The 25,772-nt window shown below is 54.7% G+C and overlaps 2 protein-coding genes and 1 long non-coding RNA gene across 12 annotated transcripts in view; 2 read left to right on the top strand and 1 right to left on the bottom strand.

Annotated features, from left to right (window-relative positions):
* Positions 1 to 9,791, top strand: part of NRXN2 (neurexin 2) — a 114,424-nt gene extending 104,633 nt beyond the window's left edge. For 5 of the 7 annotated variants that reach the window (XM_084760315.1, XM_084760309.1, XM_084760311.1 and 2 more), the window contains one exon: positions 7,748 to 9,791. In XM_084760315.1, the coding sequence (XP_084616441.1) occupies positions 7,748 to 8,634 (887 nt within the window). In that variant the 3' untranslated portion in view covers positions 8,635 to 9,791. The remainder of the gene's footprint in view (positions 1 to 7,747) is intronic. The other 2 variants (XM_084760314.1, XM_084760313.1) reach the window with 1 other exon arrangement.
* LOC311585607 (solute carrier family 22 member 12) lies at positions 9,153 to 20,458 on the bottom strand. The gene is made up of 10 exons (XM_084761008.1): positions 19,493 to 20,458; positions 18,139 to 18,242; positions 17,629 to 17,783; positions 17,383 to 17,551; positions 15,790 to 15,913; positions 15,485 to 15,600; positions 14,642 to 14,856; positions 14,090 to 14,198; positions 13,659 to 13,862; positions 9,153 to 13,112 (listed from the first exon to the last, which is right to left on the bottom strand). The coding sequence occupies exons 1-10, from the start codon at positions 19,892 to 19,894 to the stop codon at positions 13,049 to 13,051; spliced, it is 1,662 nt and encodes a 553-aa protein (XP_084617134.1). The 5' UTR covers positions 19,895 to 20,458; the 3' UTR covers positions 9,153 to 13,048.
* Positions 20,459 to 23,519: 3,061 nt separating this feature from the next.
* Positions 23,520 to 25,772, top strand: part of LOC311584143 — a 28,810-nt gene continuing 26,557 nt past the window's right edge. For all 4 annotated transcript variants that reach the window (XR_014774801.1, XR_014774802.1, XR_014774803.1 and 1 more), the window contains exons 1-2: positions 23,520 to 23,606; positions 24,214 to 24,351. This is a non-coding gene — a long non-coding RNA (uncharacterized lncRNA). The remainder of the gene's footprint in view (positions 23,607 to 24,213; positions 24,352 to 25,772) is intronic.

The raw sequence follows: 25,772 nt of genomic DNA, 5'->3' as shown, positions 1-25,772 counted from the left end.
TAATGACTCAGGGCCTGGGCTCCTTCCATCGTGTGGCTGTGTCATCTTTAACTCATGACTTCTCAAGAACGAGCAAGGGGTCAGGAGCAGGTGGTTTCCATGGGATGGGTCCAGAGAGGCGCTTCCAGCCCACTTTGCATTCCAAACCAGGAGCTCAGTCTTGGGACCATAGTGGACTTCTGAGATGTTCATGAGCCACCACCTCACTGCACTCCTGGCCAGAAGCTCAGGCAGATTTGGGGGCCAGCTAGGGAATGTTTTGCTTGGGTCTGGCCTGTCTAGTCACCAAAGATCTACTTCATTTTAGCTTCTATCCCAGAAAGCCCCCTGCCGCCACTCCAAAGATGACAAACACCTCATCCAAGGAGGTTGTTCCTTTCAAGGTAGTAGATGGTGGCTTGCCCCGATCCACCCAGACTTGCCTCCTCGGGTCTGCAGACTACGAACTGAAAAGATAATTTATCTTACTGTGTCCAGCACACCCTTGAGTGGTTCTGCAGAGGTAGTCCCTATAACAAAAGCTCATGCACAGAAGAAAAGAGGTTGGGTGTAGTGACGAGCACCCATAATTCTAGTGGGGAGTGCAGGCAACAGGATTGCAAGTTCAAGGCCAACCTGTAGTATATAGCCAGACCCGACCACAAACTACTCCCCCAAAAGAGGTGAGGACAGGGCAAGCTGAGCAGCACAGCACACGTGCCTGGGCATGGAGGAGGAGATTCAGCAGGTAGGTGGGCTTTGTGCCTGCAGTGGTAAGGACGGAGGCTCCAGGACGCCCTGCTTCTGCCCCTGGGAGGGCTTTAGACTGGGTAGAATGTCCCCATCCTAAGCCTCTTTGGCCCTTTTAGAAGTGGGTTTTGGGAGAAATGTTCTCTTTGGATGTGTACAGTGCAGACATCCCACAGTGGCTTGCACATGTCTGTGGTTTCAAGGCAGCCGTACTACAGCCCTCTCCGAAGCCCCAGTCTCCACCTGCTAAATGCCATACTTAAAAAAAAACATATTTACCCTTATTTTATGTGCATTGGTCTTTTGCCTGTAATATGTCTGTATGAGAGTGTCAGAGCTTGGAATTACAGAGAGTTGTGAGCTGCCATGTGGGTGCTGGGATTTGAACCTGGGTCCTCTGGAAAAGCCCTTAACTGCTGAGCCATCTCTTTAGCCCCCGCCTTGAGGACCTTTTATTTTAAATGGTAGGTGGGGAAACCACTCCTAAATCTGACCCTTGGGGAGAAAAAGACCCTCACTCAGTTGAGAAGGTCTCTCTCGTTGACCCTTGAGGACCTTTCAGTTTTTACTCCTGTGTAAGGGACTGGAAGCAATGGCTCTTCTGACTCCTGCAGGAATCACACATCTTGTCTAGGTTGTCACTTTCCCTCCCTCCCTCCCTCCCGCCTTCCCTCCCTCCCTGGAAGAAAGACAATTCTTGCTTAAGTTTCTTTCATTACGTGTTGCTAAAAGCGGAAAGCAAGCGCTGGCAGTCCTGGGCCATGTCCCCTCACCTTCCCTCAGCACTTCAGGCTCAGCAGGTTGGGACAAGCAATATTTGTACCCCTTTGCCACAGTGGCATGTGGGTCTTCATCCTTCCTACCTCCTAGCCTGTCCTTGGATTGTCTCTTGAATGCCATGGCATTTTGTTATCATGACATACATTTCAGGTGCCAAAGCCTGTATAAGCTAACATTTGTTCTCTGTAACAGATAAGCCCTGAATATTTTTTAAAATTTTGGTTTATTTTTTAAAAATTATTTGCTTTACCTCCCAGTTGTGCCCCCGCCCCCATTTCCTCCTGGTCCCATCCTCCCTCTCTCCCCCTCCCCATTCTCCTCCCCTAGTCCTCCAAGAGGGGGAGCCCTTCTCCCCTACCAACTGACCCCAGACTACCAAGTCTCATCAGGACTGCCTGCATCCTCTTCCTCTGTGGCATGGTAAGGCACCTCACTGGGGGGAAGTGATCAAAGTGCAGACAGCAGAGTCCGTGGCAGGGACAGCTCCTGCTCCCCTTACTAGGGGACCCCTATGGAGACTGAGGTATCTATTAAGCCTTGAATCTGAGTGGTTAGTACAGGAGAATGTTCTCACTGATGTATACCCTCCCCGGCCTCTGTCCAGGGGCCACACTAGGGGTCCACCCTCCCTCCATCTGTGGCACCTTCATTTTCAACACAGCATGTGTAAGGTCACGGTTGGAGAAGAGTGTGGAAAACGGAGCACTGGATAGGGCCCAAGACTCAACAATTGAGCCAAACTCAATTGCTAAGGATGCTGGGAAATGTAGTCTAGCTTGAAAGGTTCAGAAGGAACATATTTTATGGGGTAGTATGCCACTTGTGCTCAGAGTCATTGATGTTTTGCTTGCATATTTTGAGGGACACATTCACACACCACGTACACAAAGCCCATGCCTCAGGCTCATAGGCAGCAGATATGAGAGACCCATTCACATGTCACATCAGTTCACACACACGGGCACACACACACAGACATCTCAGATCTATGAAGGTTGATGTGTCTGGGAATTTATGCTCATGGATGTAGAAACACAAACCTTCATAGGGGTATGCATTTGGGTGTGTATGCACACACACACACACACACACACACACACACATGTGCACACAGCCTCCTGCTGAGTAGCTCATGGTCTCTGACCCTGTTAGCCACTGTGGCCTCCATGCTTGTCATGCTGGTGTTGTAGGTATGGAGGGACACCATCCTCAGCCTACAGCACATAATGGCACACTTCTCGGCTCCGACAGGTGAGCAGGGATTAAATCTGGCCAGTGTCCTGTTCGCTGAGCAGTGTATCCTGGGCCCTGAACTGGGCTGTGTCCACCCAGAGCAGAGTGGCTTTTATCAATATTGTGGGCATGTGGCTTGCCAAGTCATGAACCTGCAGGACTGTGTCCAGGTATAAGGGCTGCCTTTTCCCCCAATCCACTAAAATGCTGACCTTCTTGCTCCTGCTGGCTTGGGTAGGACCCTCAGCACTGGCGGATGGGCTCTCAGCAGCAGATGGCGGACACTCTGAACCTCAGTTCCAGATTCTCCCGAGGGGTAGACATGTCCTGACTGGATAGAAATTGGGGTTCATAAGTAGAGGGTTTTTTCTTTTTTAGACAGGGTCCCACATTGTAGCCCAAGCTGGCCTCAGACTCGTGGACTCACGGTGATCCTCCTGCCTCAGGCCTCCTGAGTAATGGAATTAACAGGTATGAGCCACTGTGCAGAACTTCATGGGTAGATAGATTTCTAGTCAAGGCGGCTGTGCTTGACAGATGAAAGCTCCCGCTTACTCGCTGTGAGTGCCCTAGAGAGGGAGAGCTGAGATGCCAGAGCTGCTTAGGAATTCTCTAGCGAGTGGGCCTAATGTGCACTGAAATTCCATTTCCTTAGGGTAAGGAGAGCAGATGAATGCGCTGCATCACTGAGAAGTGCACACCTGAATTTTGCACCTGCCACAGCTGCCAGGAGTGAGGGAGGGGCTAGAGGCAGCCTAGGGTCCTTGTCCAACCGAGTCTGATGGCTTCGGGGGTCACAGTCTCCCATCTGTCTCCCAGGGATACAGAGCTGATCACAGGACCTTCAACATCATGAGTCACCCTGAGTGTTCCCCCTACTCAAAAGTCCAGCGGGAGATCCAGCAGCGGGACCATCCCAGCGAAAAGCCTTTGAGGCATCCTCCCTTGCTCAGGCCCTGCGGACTCCTCCCCAGTATGAGTTTTCTAGATCCTTCCTGGGCCAGTACCCCAGGGAAGCCCATACATTGATGTGACCCCGGTGCCCCATAGTCTAGGCCAGGGTGGTGTGAGAAAGCCATGTGAGGTTCCCCATGGCTTATCACTTTGGGGGTGATTTGTGTAGGGGAGAATCAGGCACACACAGGACGTTTATCAGAGAAAGATGCTGCTATGCAAAGAGAGCATTGGTGGAATCATGGGAGATGTGACCACAAGCCATGGATGGGGAAATGCTGGAGAAGGCCCCCAAGGGAACGGGGACTGGGCAGGGGGACGACGACAGGGGGTGAGGCCGAGACCTGAAGGAGGAGCCAGGGAAGCCAGTGGGGCCTGAAGCAGGGAGATCTAGGGCAAAGGGTTGTGGGAGCAGCACAGGCTGGGCAGGATATGTGTAGTCCAGGCCTGAACCCACCATCTGCCCTCACCCAGCTGGAGGCAACAGGTTGGTAAAGAGCCAAGATCTGTGTCCTGGTCACTCTGATGAGCTGTACTCCAGGGAAGAGTAACAGCACTTCACCATGTCCCCTGCGATTGCCAGCTGGTTGAGGGTCATAAGCTAAGTTAGGGAGTGCTCTGACTCTGGCGTTCCTGAGGGTGCTGGTAACTCAGTCTAAGATGGAAAAGGTGGAAGGCAGGGCTGGTAGAGGGTGGAGGGCAGGGCTGAGGACAGGGAGGAAGCATTGCCAGGCGTAGCTCTCAGCAGTGCCTGTTGTCCAAGATGGTGGAGCAGGAGGCTGTGTAAAACTCAGCCTGTGAAAGGTGCCCCATGCTTCCCCATGTCCCTGGCCCATCTCAGAGGGAATGCCAGGGACTTGCCGTTCATTCCCCTCGAAGAGCAGAAGGACCTTAGCTCCCCGCCAGGCCTGCTGCTGGCTGCTAGCAAGATGGACAGATGGGACTTGGGCCTTGGGGCCTTCCCTGGCAGTAAGTCAAACTTGAGCCTCCAAGACAGAGTACAGAGACCATGGCAGAGGCACCAGGAGCAGAGGGCGTCTTCTGGAGTCAGCCCTGGAAAATGAAGCACTGGCCGGATTCTGCTCCTGTGTCAGCTACCTATAGGGAGCCTGTTCTGAATAGGAGGCAAAGGCCAGGAGACAGCAGGTAGCGTGGGTGAGCAGGGAGGACCGAGATGGACTCAGGGCTCATGCAAGGAGGAGAAAATGCTACACTTAGGCCCACAGTGTCCCTGCTTGAGGGGCCTCGAGCTTTCCTGTCGGCACTGCGCAGGGATGGCCACACGGGGAATAGGAGGATGCACCATGTTCCCATACTGACTGGAGAGCATCAGCCCAGGCCTCAGTCAGTCTGATGGTCAGCGCTCTAGGGATCGGCCCTAGCATGGGACTGGCACATCCCTGGGTCTCCAGTGATGGCCAGCTGCTTGAGGATCATAAGCCAGGTTAGGGTAAGCTTTGACCCTGGAGCCCACTGGCGGCTCAGTCTAAGATGGGAAAGGTGGAAGGCAGAGCTGGGAGACAGCAGGAGCAAGGCCAGGCCAGTGGATGGCAACGAAGCACTGCCAGGCCTAACTGGGCAGGAAGTTCACTCTAAGTTTTCTTTTCTTTGATGATTTGAGACAGAGTCTCACAGACCCTAGGCTGGCCAGAACTTGCTATGTAGCCGAAGATGACCTCAAACCCCTGCCTATAGCCTCCAAGTGCTGGATTCATAAGCATGTGCCACCTTGCGTGACAACATTTTAGTTTTATGGATGAGGACTGGGGCCCAGTTGGGGTGGGGCTTGTCTACAGTCACAGGGGAATTTGGCTGACACACATGTGGCCTCCAGGCTGGATTCTCAGGCAAGCAGCCTTGCCAGCCTCTTGGAGGCACGGGGGTGATGGATGGTCCAGGCTTTCCTGTCTCCTTTCCTGGCCTCTGGGAGTCATAGAAGGGAATGGCCAATTCATTCATTCACCTCACTTGGAAGTTCTGCCCTCTCCAGGCCTGGGTGTCCTCATGTACCAGAAGCTGCTGTTGAAGGTTGAGGTGTGACTTAGTGGTAGAGCCAGGGTGCTTAGCCTGGCACCCACCAGGTCCCGGCTTCCATCAGCGGAATTGGTCATTCCCTGCTGCACAAAACATTCTCCGCTCTTGGTTCAACCTTCCACCATGGCCAAGTCGGCAGAGGGCTAGGAACCCTTGGGCTTTAATCTTTGCGGTGTAAGGGGGACTGACGGGAAGTGCGCCTTGAGAATCTTAGTAAGGTTTCTCCTTCTTTGGCAAGGTTTGGCTGTGGCCTCCGTGAGACTGACGGGGTGGGCAGACTTGGCCTGGCTGTTAGATCGGCTAGTGGGTGCCCTGGCATGATTACCACAGACAGGTGGTACATGATTACCACAGTACTCAGGTAGGGATGGGGCAGAGGCTGAGCTGGAGTTATAGCCAGAGAGGAAATCGTCAACTCCAGTACTGAAAGCACCAGAGGCGACCCAAACCAGCGTTTGAGCCCTCCTTCCCACCTAGAACTTTATTCAGCTTCTATCTGCCAGAGGTCATTGGCTTGCTGCGCTTTGGTTAGTGAAGAGGCTCAGGGGGCTGATGGGAGTTGTAGTTGTTGACCCAGAGACTGATGGGAGGTGTAGTTCATGCCCCCCTTAAGGGCTAAAGGGAGCTACAGTTCTTGCCCACAGGGAGCTGATGGGAATTGCAGTTTCTGCCTAGGGCACTCGAGTTATCAGACTAAAAGGGAAGACTTACCCACTCCCTACCACAAGACCTTTCCAATTAGTTATCCCTGGGCCCTGCTTTAGCTAGCGTGTCCCTCCCAGATGGCTGTGTATATATTTTCTTTTTTTGCTTTCTCCTTCTTTCCGTTGTTTTATTATTGTTTTAACAATAATAAGAGGGCCAGAGGCAGTCATAACCTGTCCAGGTTCTGGCGGTCCATGGGGGTTCTGGGGAGGGGGTGGGGGGAAAGTCAGTGGGGGTCAGAGGTGGAGGGTGAAGAAAGTGGAGAGTTAGGGTTAGCTCGGGAATCACGTGACCTCCGCCCCACCTTACTCTTAGTACACCCGCACTCATTCCCAGTCCTCCCACCTCCATGCATCCTCTGATCACCACCTCCCAGAATCCTATGGGACAAGACCCGGCCAGCTCCAGTGTGTCTGATCCTTCCTGCCCCACTGTTCCACACGTGCCTCCCGTTCAGCCTCCTCTCCCATGGCCCGCCCACTCCCCAGGAGCTCACACCCACGCAGGCCTGCCATCATCCCTCTTTTCCGTGGCCTCTCCACTGACCCTTCCTGTTCCTACGATGTCACTGAGTGGTGCCACTTTCCCAGCCCCAGCTCCCACTGTGCAAATTTCAGCCTCGTGTTCAGTGAGGGGGAAGAGGGCTCAAGAGAGGGAGGAGCGTGAGCGTTCTGAGGAAGTTAGGCTGTCTAGGGAGTAAATCAGGGAGGGAGATGCCAACAGATAGAACGTTGTACGGAAAAGTTGTTTTTTCTTATTTTTTTTCGGGAGAACCCGCTTACACAGCTCTGTTTGTAATTTTTTTCTTCATGCTAAAATCACACGGCCTATTTGTTGATGTAAGTTGCCTGAATTCCGTGGTATGCTATCTTCTTTTTTAAAAACAAAAGCAAAAAAAAAAAAAAAAGCAAAAGAAATATATATAAAAAAAACCCTAAAAGATATTGTTGTTAGGTTTGTTTAAATGCTGCTGTTGTATGTTTTTAAAGCCTTAAACCAGTAGAAAAAAAAATTCTGTTTCTTTTCAATTTCCTTTCCTTTCTGTTCCTTTTGGTTTCTTAAGACGAAACAAAAAGACCAAAAAAACCCAGAGTCACAGAGCCAGCGCGTGGGGTGCCCAGGGCATCCGAGCCGCAGCCCGCTTAAAGCGCAGGCGCTGGCCGGCTGGCGGGCGGGCCCGGCCCGCGCTAGTCTCCGCCAAAGCCAATTGAACCGATTTGGGTGTGAGGCTGTTGTTTCTCTCTCTGTGCCGGCCGCCCGCGCCCTGGCCCTCGCTGACGCCCTCTCTTCTTTCTTCTCGTTCTTCTTCTAGGAGGAGAGTTAATATTGCCCATTATCACGGAGGACTCCTTAGACCCCCCTCCCGTGGCCACCCGGTCCCCCTTCGTGCCCCCGCCCCCCACCTTCTACCCCTTTCTCACGGGCGTGGGTGCCACCCAAGACACCCTGCCTCCGCCCGCCGCGCGCCGCCCGTCCTCGGGGGGCCCGTGCCAGGCCGAGCGCGACGACAGCGACTGCGAGGAGCCCGTGGAGGCCTCGGGCTTCGCCTCTGGGGAGGTCTTTGACTCCAGCCTCCCCCCCACGGACGACGAGGACTTTTACACCACCTTTCCCTTGGTCACGGACCGCACCACCCTCCTATCGCCCCGCAAGCCCGCGCCCCGACCCAACCTCAGGACAGATGGGGCCACGGGCGCCCCCGGGGTGCTACTTGCGCCCTCCGCCCCAGCCCCCAACCTGCCCGCGGGCAAAATGAACCACCGAGACCCACTGCAGCCGCTGCTGGAGAACCCGCCGCTGGGGCCCGGGGTCCCCACGGCCTTCGAGCCGCGGCGGCCGCCTCCCCTGCGCCCCGGCGTGACCTCAGTCCCCGGTTTCCCCCGTCTGCCCACAGCCAACCCCACGGGCCCGGGGGAGCGCGGCCCTCCGGGCGCGGTGGAGGTGATCCGAGAATCAAGCAGCACCACAGGCATGGTGGTGGGCATCGTGGCGGCAGCGGCGCTCTGCATCCTCATCCTCCTCTACGCCATGTACAAGTACCGCAACCGCGACGAGGGCTCCTACCAGGTGGACCAGAGCCGGAATTACATCAGTAACTCGGCTCAGAGCAATGGGGCGGTGGTGAAGGAGAAGGCCCCTGCTGCCCCCAAGACGCCCAGCAAGGCCAAGAAGAACAAAGACAAGGAGTATTACGTCTGAGCACCCAGTCCAGGCACCGCGCCCCACTGCCAGCTGCTCCTCCCGGGAGGGCCCGGGAGGAGGGTGCGGCCCTCTCCCTGCAGGGGGACCTGGGGACCCTCTCCCCGGCTGCCTCAGGCTTCTCCCACGAAGAGGAAACGCAAAGAAAAAAAAAAAAGAAAAGAAAAGAAAAAGAAAAGGAATACAACTACGTGCTCATCCCTTTCCCTCCCGCTGCCCTCGGCGCCGCACTGTCAGCTCTGGGGCTGGCTGTCCTCCGCTCTGCGCCTGTCAGGCAGGGCACGTGCTCACAGCCCTGGGTTGATTTATTTTTTTAAGGGGGTATTAGTTTTAATTTGGTGGGGCTGGGCGGGAAGGAAGGCTGGGGTTTTGTAAAGTGTCCACTGCGCCGTTCGTTTCTTTCTCTCGATTTTCTTCTTCCTTCCGGTTCCTCCTGCCTTCCTTCTCCTTCGCAGCCCTCCTGTCCCGGTCCAGGCTTGCTGTGTCTCTTGTCCCTACCCACCTCCGCTCTCCCCTTCTTTTCTTTTTTCTTTCTTCTTTCTTTCTTTCTTTCTTTCTTTCCTTCCTTCCTTCCTTCCTTCCTTCCTTCCTTCCTTCCTTCCTTCCTTCCTTCTTTCTAAGTTCTGTTTTCTCTGCTTCCCTCCCTTTGGGTTTCCAGAGTCGCCGGGAGAAGAAGGGTGGGACGGTAGGCCCAGAGTGGCCCAGCTTGGGTGGCTAGGGCTGGGCAGTGGGGCTCATTCCCCTAGTGCCCCAAGCCCCCTCATGAGGAGGAACTTCTGCCTGGGGCTGCCCAGGGATTGGGCTTGGACCTGGCCAAGGCCTGTTGTGTGTGTCTTGCCGGGCAACGTGCATTGCTGGGAAGCTGCTGGAGGAGCGGGGTGGGGGGTGGGGGGAGGGGAAAGGCAAATGCAGATATATATTAAAAACCAATAACCGAGGAACCAGAGCTGCGGTCTGTGGCACCAGCTAGCTGCAGGTGCAGGGAACGGAGGGAGTGAGGCTGTGTCTGCGGATGGCTGGGGTCACTTCTCTGCCCATGGGCTCCCTGCTCCCCCCCAGTTTTTTTCTCTTTGTTAACAAATGTGTCTGAGTCTTGGAAAACACCCCAAACCCGGAAATGTGTGGGAAAAAGAAAACAAAAACTTTCCAAATTCCAACAGTCCTGTGTAGTTTGTTCCAGGTGGGTGCTGTTAGGTCCACAGCCCTGGGCTGCAGTCAGGGTCTCAGTGGGTACACCTCACAGTTGTTAAGTTTCCTGCAACTTTATGAATTTAGTGTGTGAAGATGTGTGTGCCATTAAGAGGGCATCTTATAGGAAGGAGTCAGTTCTTTGCTTCCGCTGCGTGGGTCCTGAGGACAGAATTCAAGTTTCAGGCTTGAATGATGAGTGGCCTTGCCCACTGCGCTGTCACTGAGCCATTTTGCCCGCCCAGTCCCCCAGACTTCTGAGTTGAGTACAACACTGGGCTCTTGGACAACCATTGACAACTATGGGCAACTCATAGAAAAACGGTTCGATGTCTCACATTCAAGTGTCTGCTGGGTGGGGCCGAAGGTGGGAGACACCCGTGGCTTGTGTGGGTGGGAAGGGGTTGGCATCTGGCTGGGGTTTCATGACCGTAACTCCTCAGATGGCATCATGTTGTCCTCTTTTCTTTGGCTGTGCACCAGCCACTCGTGTGTACGAGATAGCTGCCATCTTGTCCAGTATTTGGAGGAGGTAGTCTCTTGGTGGCCAGGGTGCCCGTGTCTGCTAGTTCAGAGCCACAGGTATAGCAGCGGCCAGCATCCTCTGAGGATTTGCTTCTCTGTCCTGTGACTTGGCTCTGTTTTCCCAGCTCCGGTACTGTGCCACCTCCCTTCAGTGCCTGACTCCAAGGGGTGGCATCTCCTTGGCCTCCTTCCTGCCCTGCTTGCCCACCCTGCAGCTTCACGTGGATTCAGCTGTAGGAGTCTGGGGAGACTTTGACATCGGGCAGTGCTGTCAGGGTGCCCTGTCCCTAGCTGGTCATGTCCTCACCCCCCCCCCCCCCCCCGGGGCCTTATGTTGCTGTTCTCTGCTTAAAGCCTAGGCTTAGCTCCCTGTTCCCCACCTGCTTTGTTAGGTTCAGAAAACAGACAGCAGGAGGTCCTTGGGCACAAGAAGGGAAGGAATGCCTTCACTCTTACTTTACCCTGACTGAGCGGGATGTACTCTAGGAGTTGAAAGGACGCCTTCATTGCCCTGGTTGCCGTAGAGCCAGGGCTCCATCTCCCTTTCTGCATCAGAAGGCCAAGACCTGCCACTCAAGGGCTTTGTTTTCTGAAGAAAGAGTTCTGGATGTGGCCATTGACTCAGTTTACCTCTCCAAGAGGTTCCCTTGGCTCCTCTGCTGTGGGACATCTCAGCAGCTTCGAGGTTAGAAACCCCCACAGTAGGCATTTAAAAGAGCCATATCCCAGATGGGTATGGGCAGCAGCCTGGAGTTCATGTCTCTACCTTTGTCAGGTAACTCATTAGACAAGTGATGCTGTCACTTCCCAGAGTGACAAACCCTTTGTCTTGAAAATTCTTGGCCACCTGGATAGACCCGGGGTGGCCATTCTGATTATAGATACAGGAGTGACTCTGACCTGCTTGTGGAACTGGAATACTGTGGGAGAGAGGAGGATCTGTCTCTCCACTGAGCTTTGCCTTCCTTCTGGAAGTTTCTAGGCACCCTGTAGCCCAAAGGTGCAGCTGGGCTTACAGCAACAGAACAAGTTTGTCCTGAGGCATCAGGCAGTATAAATACAATCTTAGCTCTACCCTTTTGTCTGTGGGAATATCACTAGGAAGTAAGTGTGTGTGTGTATGTGTGTGTGTGTGTGTGTGTGTGTGTGTGTGTGTGTGTGTGTGTGTGTGTGTGTATGTGTGTATTGCAGCTTTCTGAGGTGCCTGGGAGTAGCCACACAGGTGAATGCAGAGACAGCCCAAGTGTGGCCCCAGGTGGTGCAGCTGGTGGGCCAGATACTGACCCAGGTGGGCAGCACCTGGGTTTCTGGGACTCTACGTGATCTTTTCTGAGAGCAGTCATAGGGGACCCCAAAGAGTCTCAGCTGAATTTGAGGGGGACAGAGGTCCTACTGCATGCATTCCTATCTGCCTAGTTGACACCACGGTCAGAGCAGGGCTCAGGAGACCCACAGACAGGCACTTGCGTTCTGACCCTGCCTCCTCCTAGCTGTGGTATGGGCTGTCTGTTTCTTCAAGCCTCTGTTGTCACATGTGTGAGAAAGGCAGCTCCTTACAAGATGCAGAGCAGCATGGCACCACGAGAGGGGCTGGCAACAGCAGTCTCAAGCCCAGCCCAGAACACAGGAAAGCCAGCCTTGGGAAAGCCCTAGTCCTTCCTTTCCTGCAGGCTCTCAGAAAGCCTCATGAACTCTCGAGGGTCTGTTACTCATTTGCTTTTAGCTTTAGCCAACCCCTTGACCTGAGCCCTCCAACAGGCTCTATGTGTAAGTGAGGATGTGGGGCTGGGGACCAGTGACCCTCAGGGACTTACATGGTGGAGGTTGAGAAGTGCCAGATGTGTGGCCCTAACCATGGGTCACAATGCCACGAGTCATGAGTTGTCCTTGAACCCTGGAAGAAGGTCCCCCGGTTGGGTCTGGGAGGCCTAGGAGAGTGTCAGGTGGGAAGGTGGGAAGGGGACCGGCAAAAGGTGTGGCTGGACATGTGGCCGGAGTGGGGAGAGGTTGGAGAGGGGCCACGCCAGCTGACCAAGGACCTCAGTGACACGGAGAAGCTGAGACTCCATTGTCTCTGCTGAGTCCTGCGGCAGGTTGGGGAGTGAGCATCGGGGTGCCCCCTAGCCTTGGCCTCTCTCTGGTGTGCAGCTAAGGAGTCACGGGTACTCATGGGGGAGTCAGGCGGTGTTTGTAGCAACCTTCTATCATTCAAACTGTCCTTTGCCCGTGTGTTAGAGGGAGCCCCAGAAAGACAGCTCTCTATAGGGAGCCCTGGGAACGGATCTCTTCGCTTCCCAAGGCTGTTTGTCCACAGGGACAGAAGAAGCCATCTCCACCTCTTCCCTTGCGCCCTCTGTTTTCCTCCTGCTCCTTCTCTTCCTCCTTCCTTCCTTCACTTCTTCCTTTTTCTTCTCCCTTTCTTCTTCCTCCTTCTTTTCATCCCTCCTTCCTTTTTAAAAAATAAATTATGTATTTGTGTGTATCACTGGGGGAAGGAGCACGTGCCCATGTGGAGGCCAGAGGCCAGCTTGGTGGGGTTGCTTCTCTCCTACTGCCAGTGGGTTCCAGGACTGGTTCAGATGCTCAGGCTGGGAGGCAGGCGCCTTCACCCCCTCTGCCAGTGCCCGCGCTTCCCTCCTCTCTCCCTCCTCTCGTAGTTGTAGTCTTCCTCCTCCGGGCCCATCGCAGCCTCTCCAGGAGGCTACAGCCGCGTAGACCTCAGGACAGAGCTGCCTGCTGTGTCCTGTGCCGCCTTCTTCACTGACCTGTTCAGGAAAGACGGAGAAGTGTGACTCTAAGGAGCAGAGTGACCCCTGACTCTTGGCCCATGTCCCTTGCCGAGCACTGAACATCCTGCCTGGGGCTCAGGTCTGAGCTTACTGAGCACAACAAAGTGGAGTGCATGGTGGCAGCTTTGTCAACCACCCCATGGCAGAGTCTGCCACCTGCAGAGACTCAGAAGCACCCGTCACACACCAGGACCTACCCCTGACAAAGGCCACCTCTCTCATAGGCGCTCCCCACCTTTCTCTTTCTGCCCCTTTCAAGGTGGACCTGCGGTGGCTGGACCACTTGTTCCAACACATGGTGGGGTGACGGGCAGCGGGATAGGGTCCGCCTGTTAGCCGGACGGTCACTCTCCCTATGTGTGGTGTAACTCTGGGCCATCTTAGCTCTCCCTTGACTTCTGCATTCCCCTCTGCTTAGTGAGAGGGCTGAGTTCCCAGGCCACTGTGATCTATGAAGGGAGGGAGGAAAGAAAAGAGGGACAGAGGGAAACGAAGAAGTGGTTCCCAGGCTGGCCCACTCACTGTTTTTGGATGTCTTGGATGGTGTCAGGCAGTGGCAAGTTCTTGGTCTCAGGCAGGAACAGTGCGGCCACGCCACTTAGCACTGGTACCGCTCCGTACACCAGCAGGGGCAACCAGGAACCGTAGATGCCCAGCAGCCGCACCAGAGGCCCCAGGATGGCTCCTGCTCGGGCTGCTACCTGGCCCAGGCCCACTGCTGTCATCCTGTGGAGGCACGTTTGCCTGCGTGTCACACTCTGCCTACCTGTAGCCTTGACCTTCTGGCCTGGCCTGACTCCACTAGGTTGAGAGAGGCCCACTGGACCAGCCAGGGTGGATGGAGACTTAACAGGGGAGCCCTGAGACCACTCGGAAGGGAATCCTGTGGAGACCTGAAGACAGCTCTTCCCTCTAGGCTACGAGCTCTCTCCTTGAGCCCGTGACAGCCTTACCTGAGCACAGTAGGGAAGAGTTCGCTGCTGAAGATGGTGACACAGGTGAAGGCAGCCCCCAATGATCCCAGCCCCAGCACGGCCAGGGACGAGCGAAGGACCACCATCTCTGTGAACAGTGATGGTGTCAACAGAGTGGGGTCCTGTATTCCCTGGGCTATTCCTTGTCCTATAACTGGCCTTTTAAATGTCTCCGAGTCATCTTTACAATGCCCACACTGTGTCTTATGTAATTAACTTGTGGCCCCAGTCTACCCTCCCTCCCAGCCTCTCAGAGCCAGACCCCAAGAGTCGCCCTGTCCCCTTTCTCTCCTGCCCTAATCTATTAGTGAGTTCTGTGTTAACACTACAGCCTTCTTGATCTCCCCTAAATGTCTATCACCCTCACTGCTCCTTCCACTGCCCCCTCTCTCTTTCATATTCCTCCCCGCCCACCCCCCACCCCCATTCTGGCTCCACAACCTACCCCCAGGGAGGGTAGGAGAGCCTCAGCTAGCATGCCACATTTTTGCCTCCTCCTGTTTACCCACAGCCAGGCTGCATGCAACTCACCATGAGGCACCAGTGTGTTGGCCAGGATGCAGAGTCCGGGCAGCACCAGGGAGCTGGCCTGGCAGAGGCGCCGGCCCAAGCGGCTGAGCAGCAGCAGGCTGCCAGTTTTCACCGGGAGGTCCACAATCCCAATGAGTGCTTGGAGTAGGAAGATATTGCTCCCCAGGGCTTGCAGGTCGAGAGCCAGGCCGTAGAAGGTGAAGCCAAAGGCAAACCTAGGAGTACCGGTGGATGGATTAGCCTGGGGTGGATGCTCTGCTGCCTGCCCTGTTGGCCTTGCCCAAGGTCACCTTAGATGCTGGGCGTGAGAGGCTGGTGGCCCCTGAGGGGCAGCCAAGGAGAGACTAGGTATTTCTCACCCTCCTCCCCCCAGCTCCCAACCCCAGACACTCCATTTGGGATGCTATCCCATCAGCCCTAGCTTCTACTGAATCCTCCCTACAGGGTCTTCACGGGTTCAATCTTTGCTGCGCGGCCTAGGCTTCAAACGTGGGCAATAGCTAACTTAGGCCTGGTGCCTCTAAACAAGACAGCCCAGCCTGTCTGCCTACTGGGTTGCTTTGTGCTCTGGTTAGCCTCCCCAGCTTTCCCAGCCCAGCACTGCCTTCGTTCTGACCCTCCTCCTTCCATCTCTCCTAGGCGCCTGGGCCTTGTAATCTTTGCTCACCAGCCCACCTGGCCTGCCTCATCTCCTCTGGGAGCCTGACTAGAGATAGGAAGGTCCCGGAGCTAAAGGTCACCCTAGGGATATCTGTAGCCAGAGGCCCCATCCTTGGCTGTCTGGCAGCTGGCCTGGCATCAGGCTTCCCTATGGCTGGTAGCCTCGGCTACAAGGGCATCTACCAGCACAGCATGGAGATGAAGGTTCGGAAGCGCAGCCCAGGTATACGGAGCAGAGTGCCTAGCCCGGAGCGCGTTTGGTCCCCGCTTGGTTCCTCCTGTATGGCTGACCGCAAGACCTGTGGGAGTAGGGGCTGTTAGCACCAGGTACCCACCCACAGGGCCTCCCCCCCCCCCGCCCCTGCCCCTCAGGGGGGTCCCTCCTTCAAGACCCAGGTCCCTCACTGGACCGCTAAGGGAGTTCCTCTACAAGGCCAGAGAGAGGATCTAAAGGGACAGGCTTGAGGGAAGGCCCAGCCCTGGCTTACCTCCATGGTCAGTGAGTTTCCTTCTGCCTTCTTCCTATTGACAGCAGCCACCCTCTGTAGCTCCCGCAGGCCCTGGTCCAGCTTGCCCACTGTGAGGAGCCAGCGTGCCGATTCCGGCAGCCACCTGAAATGGAGGGGTGTGGGAAGGGGGTATCCGATTATGGTTCCCCCCCCCCCCTTGCCTGGCCTGTATCTCCCTCCTTGTCCTTCTGTCCCCCTCTGCCTAAGGAGATGGCTTCAGTGGAGTTGGGAGCTCCAGTCTCGGGGCAGCTGTAGTAAGTGGAGGCCATAATGGACACTGTGACAGCAGAGGCATGTGTAGCCAGGCCACCTAGATCACCACCTGTACCAGCAGGTGCCACTCCCCCTCCTCGGCTGCTTCCTCTCTGAGTTTGGGGTGGGCATGTTCTCTGAAAGTCCCTGAGCAGGCTGCTGGATAGAGAGGGACTCCTTCCTGGCCATGGCCTCTTCTCAGCCTCACCCATGAACAACGGCTACCACGGTGTCTTGCTATCATGACATCTTTCCAAGCACATATGTCCCTCCTCCTCTGTCCCTGCCTCCCCCCACCCAAGTTGTATTGTTTTCCTGCTACAAACAGCTTCACCACCCCCTGCCCAGGCTCAGGTTGGGGCCAGTGTCTGGAATATCACTAAGCTCCTTCTGTCTGTACCCCAGCCAGCCACTGATCCCTGGACTCTTCGACCCCATTGTGCCTGGCTATTCCCCCCCCCCCCCCCCGGCCCTGTCTCAGCCAGTTCTGTGTCAGGGTATAGATGCTCTATAGCAACCTGTTTCTCCCTGTCCCAGGATCAAACACAGCGCTCTCCCCACCCCCACCCCACACACACACTTGCTGCACTGAACTGCCCAGCCCTCTGCAGTAACCACCACAGCATTGCTGCTCCCTCCAGGCCCATGATTGCAAAAGTTGCTCCCCACACAGGAGGACGCGCTGTCCCCTTTGAGCAGCAGCTGAGGGAAGCCATCTGTTTCGGATCCACTGGGGCCCTGAGCGCCCCTGGTTTTAAAGGACACGGAGGGGAAGGGAGTAAGAATATGGTGATTCTCAGGGATCCGTTGGACTCGGGAGGCAGTGAGTGGGGGACAGGCATCCTAGGCCCACGTGGGAAGTAGGTGTGTGTGTGGGGGGAGTCGGGGGTAAGGGAAAGTCATGCAGGTAATTGGAGACCTGAGGCTGGAGGTGGGAGTCAGGGTGGGGGTGGGGATGAGGCAGAGTGGAGCAGAGAGTTGAGGTCTGTAGTCTGTGAGAAGGGCTGGAGCTAACAGGCAAGACCCTTCCTGAGGGAGGGAGCGTGGACCCAGATCCCCAGCTTGCTGCTGGGCCACAGAACGATGGCACCTGGCTTGTTGCAGGTGAGTTGGAGCAGAGGGCACCCTGGCTTTGGGCAGCAGTGGCGAACATCTCGAGGGCTCTGGCTCTGGTGGTTCCCTTTCAGCCCAGGTGGTCTTGACCCCAGAATTGCTAAAAAAAAAAAAACCCTCCATCTGCAGGAAAAGGAGAGTCTCCCATATTGACCCCTGAGAGTGAGCCGAGCCTCTTTCCAGGAGGGAGGCTGCTGCGGTACCCACCATGAGTACACAAAGTAGAGGAAGAAGGGGGCGGAGACAGCCAACTGTAGCATCCTCCACCTTCGTACACCGTAGGCCACGGAGCCTGTCAGGACCTGCCCAAAGCTGAAGCCCAAGGCGTTCAAGGTCATCATCAGGGGCCTGGCCTGGGATGATGTCCACTCCATCACTGCCGGGAGCGAGGAAGGGGTCAATCCTGGGACCAGCGTATAGCCTCCCCAACCCAGCACCCACCAGGGGACGTACAGAGACTGGCTGTGTTCATCATGATACCCGCCACTGCAGAGGCCACCAGGAAACGGAACAGGCAGTAGAGGGGGAAGGTGGGAATGAAGGCCGCTGTTGTGCCAGACACAGCTACCAGAAAATAGCTCCAGGTCAATACCTTCCTGCGCCCAAACCTGTGGTACATGGGGAGGCATGCCATTGGTCAGCAGCAAAGATCTGGTACACCAAGGGCCATCCTGTTCCTGCCTCCAGAAATGAGGAAGGCACAAAGCCACATGTGGGCTCGGGTCTCCATTCTCCACCCACGGGAGGCTCGTGACCACAAGGAGCGTCAGTGAATGTATTCCCCCTTAGCAGTGGCACCCAGCAGCGGCTGAAGGGCAGTGTGTGGCAAAAGGGATTTTAAGGAATTGCTGTTTGAGAGAGACAGTGGTCCCCACAACCCTGGAGAAAGTTGTTGAACCTGTGCCTTGGAGAGGATGTGGGGCTCATTCAGGTAAGCCTGCCTGGAGCAGTGGGTATACTCACCTATCTGAGGCGTGGCCACACACTGCGGCTCCTACCAGGATTCCAGCTAGGTAGATGGACTGGGCCATGGGTCTCAGGGCCTGGGAATCACATACCAGGTCCCACTGGAGGGGAAGAGGGCCAGAGGTGAGCTCAGGAGGGCAGTCTAGACAGAGGGGGCAAAGGAGCTGGAAGGGAGCTGGGTGTGGCCTGGGCTGTGTGGGTCAGTGAGGGCACCCGCAGGCTTAGTAGCTTGTTTTCTTGAGGAGCACCCTGCTGCCCTTGTACTAGGCCAAAGGTCAAGACCTCTCTAGCTTTATCTGTTCTATTAGCCGAGAACCTTCCACTGTCCCCGGAGGGTCCCTTGCTTCCTCTTGTTCCTCACTCAGGGACCTTCCTGTCTCCTCGGGCAGCTGCCTCATCTCCGCTGGCCTGGGTTGTCTGATTCCCTACCCTTGGTCCCTCTTTCTTTTGAGTTCTGATCTCAAGACAGAGTTTCTCTGTGTGGCCCTGGCTGTCTTGGGAATCACTCTATAGACCAGGCTGGCCCCAAACTCAAGAGATCTGCCTGCCTCTGCCTTCTGAGTGCTGGGATTAAAGCCATGGGTCACCACCACCTGGCTCCTTCTCTTCTTTTGTGTGTGTGAATGTATGTATGAGAACGTGTGAATGTGCCCAGTGTAGTGTGTATGTGAGTGTGTGTTTGATAATGTGTGCCTGTGTATGGTGTAGTGCTTGTGAAGGTCAGAGTTCAGTCTCTGGAGCTGTCTACCTCATGGAACCTGGGCTCACTGGGTAGGCTAGCTGGCTAGTGAGCCCCAGGGAGCCCCCTATTTCTGCCTTTTCAGAGATGAGATTACAATCACACAACCCCTGGGCCCAGAGCTTCCACGGGTGTTGAAGAGCTGAGCTCAGTTTTCATGCTTCTACGGCAAGCATTTGGCCGATGCACCTCCCCAGCCTGCCAACACCTCTCACAGGAAACCAGTGCCTGGTCAGGTCCTCTGTGCTCAGCCTAGAGACAGTCATCAGGTTCCTATGACTGGAGTCATAGCCGAGGCTCAGCTGTGGGTGAAGCCATTGGGTGATGCAGAAACAGGGGTGTCACCCCATGCCACTCTGTGTAGACATAACTCATTGTGAGGCCCAGGTTGGCCTGAAACTCATGATAATCCTCCTGCCTCTTTAGCCCTGGCATCACAGGCAGGAGCCACTAAACGTGACTTTGCTGATGGGCTTCCGCAGCCCACTTCCCTGCAAATTTACATGCTTGTCCCCGGGCGAGGAGGCCTGGGGAGGTGTATCTTTTTTTTTTTTTTTTGAGACTGGAACATTTAAGTCCAGCTGACGACTGTGACCTCCCAAGTGCCGTTACCGTGGTCACGATGGTGGACATGAAGGTACTGTTGTCGTAGACCCAGCCATCCTCACACGGCTCAGTGTCAGCATCACTCCAGTTGGTGGCTGTGGTGTTGGGCTCTGCAAGCTGCCATTGAGGTTGGCGGAAGCGGCGGCATTGGTGCGGCTGCTGATCTGGACCAGGAGGGATGGAGATGGCTAGAAGGACATCTGGCCCAAAGTCCCCGGGGACACTCGCCTGGGCAGTGCTGTTGTCCAGTAGAGACACCCAACAGCGGTGGCGGGGTACAGCAGCTGAGAAGTTCTCCAGCATGTTCTGGGTGGTGATCCACAAAATGGGAGTCACCAAAGCCACTGTCTGGAGGAGCTGAAACCTGCCCAGGCCCCCTACTCGGTCCAGGAGTTCCGGAAATGCCATGGATTCCTCCTGGGTAACGCTATAATTCAACCTCGTCTTCACAGGACCTCGGATCAGTCTCACCAGCCTCTTCCCACAGCTCTGCCCACGCTGGCCTCCTCGCACGCATGTCAGGGCAGCCGTGTCACTGAGTCAGAGCCAACCAGGGCTCTCGGGTGTCTGCCTGCTGGCTGTCGCGCTGAGCCCTGGGATCCACTGCTGTGAGGATCTCTCGGAGACATAGCAGAGCTTGTCTCTCAGGAAAAACCAAATTTGGGAAGCAAGGTGGGCAGAGAGAAGTCACTCAGGCTAGAATTAAAGTGTGACTAGGAGCCATTTAATAAGGAGAGGTTTTAGTAACCATTTCTTCAAAGTTTAACCAGGTCCACCACAGCATTGCAAATGAAAGTAACAGTTTCTCCTCCACCTGCCTTCGTGGCCTGGTCCCTGTCAGGTGTAGCAAGACCTAGGCTGCCAGCCCTGCCACTGAAGATGTTGGGGCTGTCACCCCTCCACGCTTCTCTCTGCCTTCCAGAGGGCATCACGACCGGGCTCTGAGCTAACCCAGGAGAAGCCATGAAGACAGGTAGAGGAGAGATAGTTGCTTTCGTTTGCAATGCTGTCCTTGGCCTGGTTAAACTTTGAAGAAATGGTTACTAAGCCCTCTCCTATTAAATGGTTCCTGGTCACACTTTAATTCATGTTAGAGTGACTGCTTTCTCTCTCTCCACCCACCTTGCTCCCCAAATTTGGTTTTTCCTGAGAACCAGGGTCTGCTATATTTCTGTGAAGTTCCCATGGCCTCCAGATTACAGCAGAGGGTTCTGGGTCTCAGGGTGACAGCCAGCAGGCAGGGTACCTGAGAGCCGTGGGCCCCGGGGCCTACCAGTCTCAAAGCTGCCATGACCCTAGCTTGGGTGGCACCCTGTGCTTGGGGATGTGTCTGTTCCCGTGCCACCCACTCTCTGGGCCTCACTAGCCACCCAAAGTGTCCACTGCTCCTACTGGCCTTCGTTGATTACTGTACTGAGCCTCAATACATGTTTTTGACATCACCACATGCTCCCGCACGCCTTATGACAAATGTCCTAAACTACTGAGACCTCTGTCTCTTCCCCAGGTCTCCTTGTCTTAGGACCTGGTATTTTTTGTTTGTTTGTTTTGTTTTGTTTTGTTGGTGTGTGTGTGTTTTTTGGGTTTTTTTTTTTGTTGTTGTTTTTTGTTTTTTTTGTCTATCATTATGTGGCCCTCAGTCTAGCATGGGGTCAGTTCACAGGCCTGCAGTTCAGCTCCCCTGTCAACATGTCTCTAAGCCAGACTAGTTCCTTTGCCTCTGCTCTGCTTTGTCCCCTCCCTGGCCTATCTCTCTCTGATCTGTCCCCTCCCTGGCCTGTCTCCCTCTGATCTGTTACCCTGTTACCACATTGTGAAACCTCACATTAAGTCCTGCCATAAATGCCGAGGCCCTGGTCCTCTGGAAGGGCAGCAAGTGCTTAAGCCCCAGGCATCTCTCCAGCCCCCCTCGACTTCTATTTGAAAGATTCCGTGGGTTCTGGGAAGATAAGAGCCTGACAAAGGGGAATGTGTGGAGAAAATGTCCCCCAGGATGCCATGGGGGCCATCATGTGAACAGAAACAGTGGTGAGGGCTGGTTGGTACAGAAAGGCAGGAGAGAAGTCTGTGGGCACCGGGCACACTGATTGGTTTTGGCTTAAGGTAGTTCTGGGAGTGGAAGTGGAAAAGCTGTGGTCACGTGGTAGGTGATGGGATGGAAAGTGTACACAACCATTCCTGACACAAACTTAAAAAATTTTTTAAAAAATTATGTGATATATGTGGGGGAGGGGCTTGTGCATGTGAGCACAGATGCCAACGGAGGCCAGAAGAGGACATCAGATCCCTTGGAGCTGGAGTTACAGGTGGCGGTGAGCTGCTAGGCACTGAACTCTGGTCCTCTGGAAGGGCAACAACAGTACGTGCCCAACTGCTGACCCATCATCTCTCCAGTCCAGAAGCTTCTTTGTTAACTGTAGAAAGTCCCAGGTGGTTGCTACTGATTGGTGGATGGCTGTCCTCCAGGGAGAGTCTGGAAATGCAAGCCCCTTCCTGATTGAGGCCCTGCAATTGTCACTTGAAGCCACTGGGCTCATGTGTCAGCCATGGAAGGCAAGAGAGAATGGCAAATCTACCTCACTTGGCCCTTGTTAGCCTGAGCTGAAGGTGACACGAAGTTATTCTGTGCTCAGTTCAGTGGTGAGCGCTAGTCAAGGCCACCCCTACACCCATGGGTGAGTGGAGACATGGTTTCAGCTCTACACTGGGAGGCGAGGGGGCGGGGCCTGTGCACAGTGAGCTGCCATCACTCTAGGGCGAAATTGTCATTTGTGTTTTGTTTTGTGAAGACAGTATGGCTAGCTTGTATGCCAATGGGAGTCCCTAGTTAGAAATTGGGACCTTGATGACTGCTAAAGGGGGGGACGTTGGTTAGAGCCAGGTCTTTGAGCCCCAGAATCTCCCTGGAGCCCAGTGGAGGGCATGGCCCAATTCCAGAGGTGAGGTGCTCCTGAGGCCCTGAGGGATTGTCCTCTGTCATGTAGTTTTGGGAAGACAAAGAAGGCTGGTGACATAAGAAATGACAGGCAGAGGGAATGGGGACATTGCAAGTTTGAGTACAGGAGATATATGTGTCTTGGGGGTTGCAACTGTGTCTCCTCAAGGTCTGTGTGAAGATTTTGTAAGTGAGCCCAGAGGCCTCTTCAGCCTGGCTACCTTTTGGATTGGCACTGATCCTGGGGGTCTTGGCCTTGTGGCCAAAGGAAGCCTGGAAGGGTGCACACGCCGCAGCTGCTGGAAGTGTACATACACCGCAGCAGCTGGAAGGGTGTTTCTTTTGTCCCTGGTCCTTGGAGTCGAAAGGAGTCTGTGGAAGAGGACAGAGCGGTCTGTGGATGCCAGGAAATAAAGAGGACTGGAAAGAGGGCTTTGGGGTTCAGGTCAGAAGGAGGTTCATGCAGCTGTTGTTGCTCTTGTTCTAATCAGGATGTTGAGTGCAGGGTAGGGAAAGGCTTCTGGGAAAGGATGGGGAGGTTAGGCCAGAAGAGATGGGGGAGACTGAGTTGCTGATGACCTTCATGTCCCTGCTGCCTTGGGCTGCATTAGGCTGTAATATTGGTGTGTTTTCTAAACCCCAGCTCTGGCTATTTGTTTTGTTTGTTGTTGTTGTTGTTTTGTTGTTATTGTTGTTGCCATTTTGTTTTGGTTTTTGGTTTTTTTGGAGACAGGGTTTTTCTGTGTAGCCTTTGCTGCCCTGGACTCACTTTGCAGACCAGCCTGGCCTTGAACTCACAGAGATCCACCTGCCTCTGCCTTCTCAGTGCTGGGATTAAAGACTGTGCCACCACGCCCAGCTGCTCTGGCTATTCTTTGTCATCGTTTTTTTCTTGGTTCTGGGGTACATGATGGGCATCTTGACTTTCTAGTATGATCATGTAGCAGGGTTTTTTGTTTTGTTTTGTTTTTGGTCCATGCATCTTCCTGCCCCCCAATAACCTGCGATGATGGCAGCTGCCTCTGGCCTCTAGCCAGGTAGAAGAAAGGGCAGGCCAGTCTGAGAAAGCTGACTGTGTGTGACTCAGCAAAGCCCTGGGCCAGGGAAGAGTAGCAGATCCAGGAGGCTGCTGGAGGAGGCAGCAGCCTGGGGTGGCTGTTTGTGGCTCTCCGTTGCCTCAGAGAGGTCAGAGCTCTCAGCACTTCTTGTTTCCTCTCTCTGCTGTCTGGTGTTGACCCACTGGGCACTGACTCCTTCCTGCACATACCAGACTCCCCGAACCTCTCTTTCTGTTCCTCTTACCAGAATCAGCCATGTCCTCCCAAATCTGTGCCTTGTTGGCTCCTCTATATCTGTCTGTGGGGGAGAAGCACCTGTAGATGTCTGCCCCAGGTAGGTGCCCTGAGTCAGGTCGCAGGCGTCTAGTCTCCTGAGAGTCAGGACCTGGCCACCATTTTTCTAACAGCGCCTCAGGCGGAACTAAAGGCCAGCCTGCCTTTGAAAAGGCCAGGCGTCCAGAGGATGGAAAGGCCTGGTCTCTAGTTTCCGCTCCTCCAAATGTCCAGTGTCTAGGTGAAGAGACATGAAGTCTCAGCCCGTGTGTGACCCAGACCATCCTTCCAGACCCTCTGAAGCATGGCACTCGTCTGTGTTGCTTGCTCTAAATGGCTCTTCTGGGATGTTCTGAAAATCTGAGCCATTGCCCTTCCATAAAAAGGCACTGGCTCCACTCCTGGTTGCTACTGAATGTGTTCTGAACATGACCTCAGGATCACCTTGAAATTACCTACAGTGTACCCAAGAAGTGCTACCTTCCGTGTTGAGGATGAAGACACAGTGGTGATGACCACAATGAAGATGGTGACGATGGTGGTGGCCGTTACGATGGTGATGTGACAGTGTAATGATGGTGGTCATGATGATGATCTCAGTGAGTACAGTAGTAAAGATACAGATGATGGTCACAGTGGTGATGGTGAAGGAGCGTGGTGATAATAAGTGATGGGGAGGATTGCGATGATGGTGGTGGGGCTGGTGATGGTGGAGATGGTGACAGGGATGGTGATAGTGGAGATGGTGACGGGGATGGTGATGGTGGAGATGGTGACGAGGATGGTGATGGTGGAGATGGTGACGAGGATGGTGATGGTAGAGATGGTGACAGGGATGGTGATGGTGGAGATGGTGACAGGGATGGTGATGGTGGAGATGGTGACAGGGATGGTGATGGTGGAGATGGTGACAGGGATGGTGATAGTGGAGATGGTGACGGGGATGGTGATGGTAGAGATGGTGACGGGGATGGTGATGGTGGAGATGGTGACAGGGATGGTGATGGTGGAGATGGTGATGGTGGAGATGGTGATGGTGGAGATGGTGATGGTGGGGATGGTGATGGTGGAGATGGTGATGGTGGGGATGGTGATGGTGGAGATGGTGATGGTGGAGATGGTGATGGTGGAGATGGTGATGGTGGAGATGGTGATGGTGGAGATGGTGATGGTAGGGATGGTGATGGTGGAGATGGTGATGGTGGGGATGGTGATGGTGGAGATGGTGATGGTAGGGATGGTGATGGTGGAGATGGTGATGGTAGGGATGGTGATGGTGGAGATGGTGATGGTGGAGATGGTGATGGTGGGGATGGTGGTGGTGGAGATGGTGATGGTAGGGATGGTGATGGTGGAGATGGTGATGGTGGAGATGGTGATGGTGGGGATGGTGATGGTGGAGATGGTGATGGTGAGATTGGTGATGGTGGGGATGGTGATGGTGGAGATGGTGATGGTAGGGATGGTGATGGTGAAGATGGTGATGGTGAGATTGGTGATGGTGGGGATGGTGATGGTGGAGATGGTGATGGTAGGGATGGTGATGGTGGGGATGGTGATGGTGGAGATGGTGATGGTGGGGATGGTGATGGTGGAGATGGTGATGGTGAGATTGGTGATGGTGGGGATGGTGATGGTGGAGATGGTGATGGTAGGGATGGTGATGGTGAAGATGGTGATGGTGAGATTGGTGATGGTAGGGATGGTGATGGTGGAGATGGTGATGGTAGGGATGGTGATGGTGGAGATGGTGATGGTAGAGATGGTGACGGGGATGGTGATGGTGAGATTGGTGATGGTGGGGATGGTGATGGTGGAGATGGTGATGGTGGGAATGCTGATGGTGGTGGTGGTGAGGATAGTGGTGCTGGAAATGGTGGCAATGCTGATAGCAGCTCCTGGCTCCTGGCTCTTTAGTATGAATTGGTCACTACTTTGAGCCCCTTTTCTTGTGCTTGACCTATTTAATCGTTCTGACATTATTCCTGAGCAGACAGAGCATTCCTGTACACCTGTATTT

The sequence above is a fragment of the Acomys minous genome, assembly GCF_964271855.1.
Source record: "Acomys minous genome assembly, chromosome: 2".
Lineage (NCBI taxonomy): Eukaryota > Metazoa > Chordata > Mammalia > Rodentia > Muridae > Acomys > Acomys minous.
The sequence above is the reverse complement of the archived record's forward strand: the minus strand, read 5'-3'. Positions and strand labels throughout refer to the sequence as shown.